Source organism: Eurytemora carolleeae, unplaced genomic scaffold (assembly GCF_000591075.1).
Source record: "Eurytemora carolleeae unplaced genomic scaffold, Eaff_2.0 scaffold601, whole genome shotgun sequence".
In the NCBI taxonomy this organism is placed as follows: Eukaryota; Metazoa; Arthropoda; class Copepoda; order Calanoida; family Temoridae; genus Eurytemora; species Eurytemora carolleeae.
Window position 1 is genome coordinate 141371 of NW_019396795.1, and position 7467 is coordinate 148837.

The window sequence follows — 7467 nt, forward strand, 5'->3', positions numbered from 1 at the left end:
AAAAAAATGTAAAAATCACAAGAATATAAACAAACAAAAAGATTATTCAAAATAAAAATTTGGGCTGTCAAATGGACATAAGGGAAAAGAACTCAGATTATGAGATGGGAAAAAGATAATTTGCAAATATTCACTTTCTAAAAAAATGTTTTTAGACAATTATTATTCCTTGAGATTGTTTCTTCACAAAGATTAAAAACAAACTGTGTAGATGTGTGAATATTGCGTTGGGGTGGGGGTCGATCTAATTAACGAACTTTTCCGTGAGTCGGGGGAGGGAGGAACGGCTTGTTTGAGGAGGGGTATTTAAAACCTTTTAAAGAATTGGACATAAAAAACTCTTTTTTAAAAACAATTAAACAATTAAAGAAAACTATTTTTTTCCATAAACTATGTTAACATATTGTCTGTAATGGTTTTCCTTGACTTTAAAGGAGAATAGATATCAAAAGACTTTTTTACATTTGAAGAAAGATGTTTTTTTTTTAAATTAAGCTTTTTGACCTTTGGTGTGTAATCTATATTTTTCGGCATTTTTCTCGGACATAATCTATTCTAAACTTTCAATTTTAAACCGAACAAAATCTTAAGATATTTATATTTTGTTGATAATGTAAGAATGTGCCCACCTCTTAATTCCTGGTGGTCCTCTGGATTTTCACTCCTTTTTGGAATATTCTGTTTTCTTTTCCGCAACATAATCCATCCCTCCTCGCGGTAAATTCTTAACTGAGCTCAAGAATTCTCTCCAGTCTCCTCCGTCCGAGCCGGCGCAGCGAGTCCCGGACAGAACCGATATTATGTTGGCACGGCTCGCCTGACATAAACAGCTGATTTATGACAACATTGGTTCTACGCGGCCGTAGTAATGGGTTTATATAGAGACTCTGCTATGCTGAAAACTGAAAATTTTGGGTGAATTTAATCCCGCAACCTCGACTCTCAATATTTCTTTTATATCTGTGCTGTCATAATTAGAATTTAATCATATGTATATTTCTTTGTTAAACCTTATATTATTATTATCATTTTTAATGTATAATTAATAAATAATAATATAATAAATATATAATAATTAAACGTTGAAAAATTGAATAATACAATCACAAAGTAAAAAAGTATATTTCTATAATTAACTGTGTTCATATAAATTTATAACACATGAAGCTCATTAAAGATTTATCAAAAATTTTCAAATATATGTTAAATCCACGAATATATATATATATGTATTATAAGAAAAACATAATTTCACTTTTGTTTGAAAAGGTAAATAAAAAAGGAAATGCATACATAATTATATTATATAGTCATCTCTAAAATAGTTAGTTTTTTAAATAAAAAAGGTTTACAATCATCAATTTTATTTTAAGTTTAACCTATTCAGATTAAGTTCACTCCCTCCCCTTCCACGAAATTTCTCATTCCTCTTCCACCACATTACTCCTTCCTCTTCCACCACGTTACTCCCTTCTCTTCCACCACATTACTCCCTTCTCTTCCACCACATTACTCCCTTCTCTTCCACCACATTACTCCCTCCTCTTCCAACACAATACTCCCTCCTCTTCCACCACATTACTCCCTCCTCTTCCTCCACATTACTCCCTCCTCTTCCTCCACATTACTCCCTCCTCTTCTACCACATTACTCCTTTCTCTTCCACCACATTACTCCCTTCTCTTCGACCACATTATTCTCTCCTCTTCCACCACATTACTCCCTTCTCTTCCACCACATTATTCCCCCCTCTTCCACCACATTACTCCCTCCTCTTCCACCACATTACTCCCTTCTTTTCCACCACATTATTCCCTCCTCTTCCACCACATTACTCCCTCCTCTTCCACCACATTACTCCTTCCTCTTCCTCCACATTACTCCCTCCTCTTCTACCACATTACTCCCTTCTCTTCCACCACATTACTCCCTTCTCCTCCACCACATTATTCCCTCCTCTTACACCACATTACTCCCTTCTCTTCGACCACATTATTCTCTCCTCTTCCACCACATTACTCCCTTCTCTTCCACCACATTACTCCCCCCTCTTCCCCCACATTACTCCCTCCTCTTCCACCACATTACTCCCTCCTCTTCCTCAACATTACTCCCTCCTCTTCCACCACATTACCCCTTCTCTTCCACCGCATTACTCTCTCCTCTTCCACCACATTACTCCCTTCTATTCCACCACATTATTCCCTCCTCTTCCACCACATTACTCCCATCTCTTCCACCACATTACTCCCTTCTCTTCCACCACATTACTCCCTCCTCTTCCATCACATTACTCCCTCCTCTTCCACCACATTACTCCCTCCTCTTCAATCACACCATTCCCTCCTTTTCAATCACACCACTCTCTCTTCTTCCCCAACACCAATTCCTCCCCTACAATCACACCACTCCCTCCTCTTTTATGACACCACTTCTTCCCTTTCAATCCTACCACTCCCTCCTCTTTAATCACACCACTCCCTCCCATTCAATCACACCACTCCCTCCTCTTTAACCACAACACTCCCTCCCTTTCCCTTCAATTACACAAACCCTCTACACACCCTCCTCTTCTCTCATCCCTCCTTTAATTTCTGTTATCCTCTACCAATCATCCTTCTTCACACCTCTATAAACTCCTCTCACAGTAAACCTAACTATATCCTGTAAAACAAACCAATGTATTGCTAAGACACCAATTTTCCTATTTGTTAAATTGACTGATTGTATGCGAGGATAAGTGTAGAGGGGGAAGGTGATATTTTGACTGACATAATGATATTTGATAACCGGCCTCCTGCCTGCAATTTTCCTGTCAGTTTGATTGACAGCCTTTTCATCCAACAAACCACCTGACATCTTAATTGATAAAACCACTAGGAAAAACCAGGAGAATAAGATACACCACTCAAGGAGAATAGAGAGAAGAAGAGGGGGGGGGGGAGTAATACGGATTAAAACCCCCAGGTTAAATGTAAGTAGTTCAAGTGTTATATATTGGGATTGGGATTAGTGAATGTGTATTAAGTCATTTGGAAATTTTAAGCGTTAAATGGAGGGATGTTTTGTAAAATTAAGATTGTGTGAGTTAAATGGAGCTAGATTGAAGGTTTTAAATGGAGGTGGGAGTGTCACATGGAAATAGGAGGGTTTATTTGAGTTTGGAAATGTAAAATGAAGATTGGAAGTCCTAAATAGCGAGTTAAAGTCAGAAACGGAGATTGGGGTAACTAAATGGAGATTGGGGTAACTAAATGGAGATTGAAAGTCTTAAATGGAGATTGAAAATCTTAAATGGAGATTGAAAGTCTTTATGGAGATTGTTATTACTAAATGCAAATTTAAAGTCTGAAAAGGAGATTAGGGTTACTAAATGGAGATTGAAAGTCTTAAACGGAGATTGTGATGATAAATGGTGATCATGAGTCTGAAATGAGATTAAGTTTAAAGGAAAATAGCAAGTTTCAAATGGAGAAAGCAAGTTTAAATGGATTGGAGATAGCACGTCTGCACACATGAAGATTGGTATCGTTAAATGATGTTCGGGGATATCTAACGGAATTGGGAATTTTAGATGGAGATTGGAAGTTAGAAATTGGGTCACGGATATGTTAAATGAAGAATGTAAAATGGAGATTGGGATTGTAAAATTGAGTATAAAATGGAATGAAATGCTGGTGTTGGGTGTTATAATTAAAGATATGAGAGCATATATAGGCTTAAACATATTATCTGTGTATGATAATGGAATCTAGAAGTAACCATACATTAGGAGTAGATATTTATGAAAATGTGCAAGGTCTGAGACACGGAGTCATTCTTTAGAGTCTAGTCTTTTTAGTCTATTTGGTTTCTAAACCAGCTTCCTAAATTAACAAATCAAAATAATAATCAATCAAATCATAATTTGAGAATATGGTCCCGCCCCCCTCATGATACGCCCCGCACCAGCCGTCCTTTCTAAGGAACCGATCCTGCTCCGCCCCCTTGAACCGTAGTGCCGACACAAGGGGGCGGGGCAGTAGCCCCGGCTGATTGACGGCGTCTGTATGGCCGATCTGACCGGAAAATGACCAAGCGTGAGAGCAGAACATACTCTTCTTAATATTTGGGATATCAAAAAGTTTATTCTTATTTGTAAGTAATGCAACAGAATGCAGATCCATTATTCATTGGAGGATTGATAAATCCGTCAGAAAAATGAAATATTTGCGTTTATCTCAAGGTTTCAAATAGATCAGAGAAAATTCTCCGAGACGCTTCTCCAGGTATGGTTTATAGCTTGGAATATATTTCAATCATAGGATAAATTGGATGCAAAATATACATACACACACACACATAAATAAATACAGTAGAATTCGCATACATAAATATCTACTATCAGAGATACTTGCATTTATGTAATTAAAAGTTCAAACATTCTTACATATATGACGTCAAAATAATATAACGTGCCAAGTTTATATCAATAATTCACTCTTTGAATCAAGAATTTCATTTTTCTGAACCCACAATGGTTGTTAAGCTTTATATGGATCTAGTCTATATGGTTCCAATTTATGGGATTTGTTTTGTGTTAACACTGTAAAATTGTATACTTCTTGGAATACTGTTATTCGTATTTTAATTGGTTTGCCACGACAAACTCATAGATATTTTATTGAACAAATTTCTGAACAAAATTCATTTAAAAATTATGTTGTGCAGTCGATTTGTATCATTTTGCGAATCTATGTGTAAAAGTTCCAAGCTCAGCATCCGACTATTGTTTGATTTATCTAATATTGCAAATGAAACCTATGTAGATAAACTATCTTTGAACAAGTCTCTAGTAAAGTCAAATATGATTTACGCAAATCCGGCTGAAAATTGGAGAACTCCACTGTTAAAAAATTTACTATTAATCCGGTCAAATTAAAATGTTTTCGGCGGATTTAATTTCGATGAAATAGCTGAAATTATTGACGATATATGTAAAAACTATCTAGGCTTTTTATTGTTTTCGACTATTTATATTAATTCTATATTTTATATGTTATATATCTCATTCCTTGTTGATTTTAAACTGGACCATTGTAATAATAGTGTACGAATAAATAGAATAAATATGTAGATGCATTAAATTAATATTGAAATTTAAATGTAAATAAAATCACATATTTTACATACGCCCATTTTTTACAATTTAACTAATTACTTCCCTCAAACGCAAATTTTATAATTCATATATTTTTGCAATCTGATTGTGTAAACCTTTGGTGTTAGGTACTTTCCCAAAGGCATTTTCCCAATGGCGACTTCCCAAGTGACAGTTTCCCAAGTGGAAAATTGTATATTTGGGAAAGTACCAACATCATGCAGGTTCCAAAGATATAAGAATTAGTAAGTTAGAATTTGAGGCAAGTAATCAGTTTCTTCGGAACAAGATTCATTACATTAAAAGGTTTCTCTGAATCGATCGGATCATGTTTATTTTTCATGATATGACGCTTTTACTAAAAATGTCTTTCCTGAGCTGAAAACTTTAGAATGGTGGATATCCTAGATTAATGCTTGATCCTCTCTTTTTCATAATATCGAGACCAATCTAATCTTGTACTTGTATCCTGAGCTGGGAACTTTTGAATGGTGGATATCGGGATTAATGCTTAATCCTCTGTTTTCGCTAATCTCGAGACTAACATAATCTCGAGATTATGTTAGTCTCGAGATTAAATATTTAGATCAACAAATTTCATTCTAGGAAGGCCAGAATTGTTGGTTTTCTTCACTTAATTTTTCACCCATTTTCTTATTATTATATTAGTTAAAATTGGTTAAAAAAGAATCTCAAACGTATTATTAAATATTTTTCTTCACTGATTAATTTTCAAAATGGCCGACAACAAATTCTTTATTTGTTAGAAGTCGCGGATTTCTCTCATGGGATAGAAATTATTTTTCAAGGCTGTCATTGGTCAATGCAATTTACGAACTATATTCCTGCACTCTCATTGGAGAAAACAATGTACGGATATCCAAAGAGAGAGAAAAAGAGTGGATTAAGGACTAAAATGATAAGTTTCCACAGTAGATATTCGGAGTAAGTAGTTGGGATTAAAGGTTATCCATTCTAAAGTTCCCAGCTCTGAAAAGTGTATAAAATTCAACCAATCAGAGTCGCGTATATGAAGCTGATAAATTTGAAATGTTGCGCGCCATTTAAGATTATATACAGAAATGGGAGGAACTCTCTAATTTAGAAAAACCGGTTTTTGATTTTTCTCTACTATATCCAAGAAAGAACGGTTTAAGAAGAAAATCAAAAGTGTGTCCTTTGGATATTCCGATTAAGTAAACGGGATTAAGGATATATCATTCTAAAGTTTTCAGCTCCGGGCTCATTGTAGATCAAAGATACTTCAACTAAACCTTTATCTTGACAGAAAGTTCGTATCAGTTTTATCAAACAATTTCTACGCTTGTTAAAAACGGATCTAATTAAAAAATATTGTATGTATATCTCTTGGCGGCCATTTTATTTAATAGTTGAGCGACAGATGTCACTCAGTATTCAAGGTATTCTGGAGCACACGATCTTCCAACCTATATTTATGAAAGGAAATAAAACCTTTTCCAAACATGTATTTTTAGACTAGGACTGGATTTATTAGTCCCTAGAATGAGATGCACGAAGTTAAATATTTCAATTCTGAGAATAAAGATCTTGAAGGTTATAAGATCACAAATTAACTGTATCATCAGAAAAATATTAGAATATTTTGTTATGCTCGTTACACTTTACCTGGGACTTTTTATTTACCAGGTTGATCTAGGGTGATAGCTAAATGAAAAATGTAAAATCAAGGGAAGGCACTGTGCCCCCCCCCCCACTTTACCCTTATACCCCCCCCTTCTTCTCCTCGTTTAAATATATGGGGACAGGTGAGAGGAGATGGATTTAGAGCCGAACACATATATTCAGACTTCATCACATTCACAACAAACAGATAAATAACGACATCTAACGGTTATATCACAAACTACGACGTCACGCTCATTATTTTAACTCTAAACTAAATTTCACGCATAGTTATAAAATTAGCTCATTTAACACTGTTATAGTTTAAAAAGTCGTTCAATTTGAAAAACTGACAATCATAGTTTGAAATATTTAATTAAATTCTACGCTCAGTAATAAAAGTAACTTATTCCACACTATTATAGTTTAAAAAGTCGTCCAACGTCAAAAATTTTATTCATGATTTAAAATATTGTTGATCAAGAAAATCATGAACAGCTTTAGATTCATATGCAATAGTTTTTACACATGAAATGCAGTTTGTACCGCTGATTTGTAAACCTCAGAGGATAAAATATATAATTTTCTAATCCCTATACTTTTGTAACCTGACACCCTAAACCTCTAATATTTTAAAGTTTGCCATTTATGGCAGAACTCACGGTTTGAAATTTCAAAGGTCT

The 7467-nt window shown here is 34.8% G+C and overlaps 1 protein-coding gene across 1 annotated transcript in view; it reads right to left on the reverse strand.

Annotated features, from left to right (window-relative positions):
- LOC111708773 (protein tiptop) overlaps positions 1–735 on the reverse strand; it is a 4750-nt gene extending 4015 nt beyond the window's left edge. Inside the window, exon 1 of the mRNA XM_023482243.1 lies at positions 630–735. Within this exon, the coding sequence (XP_023338011.1) occupies positions 630–699 (70 nt within the window). The 5' untranslated portion in view covers positions 700–735. The remainder of the gene's footprint in view (positions 1–629) is intronic.
- Positions 736–7467: the final 6732 nt, after the last annotated feature.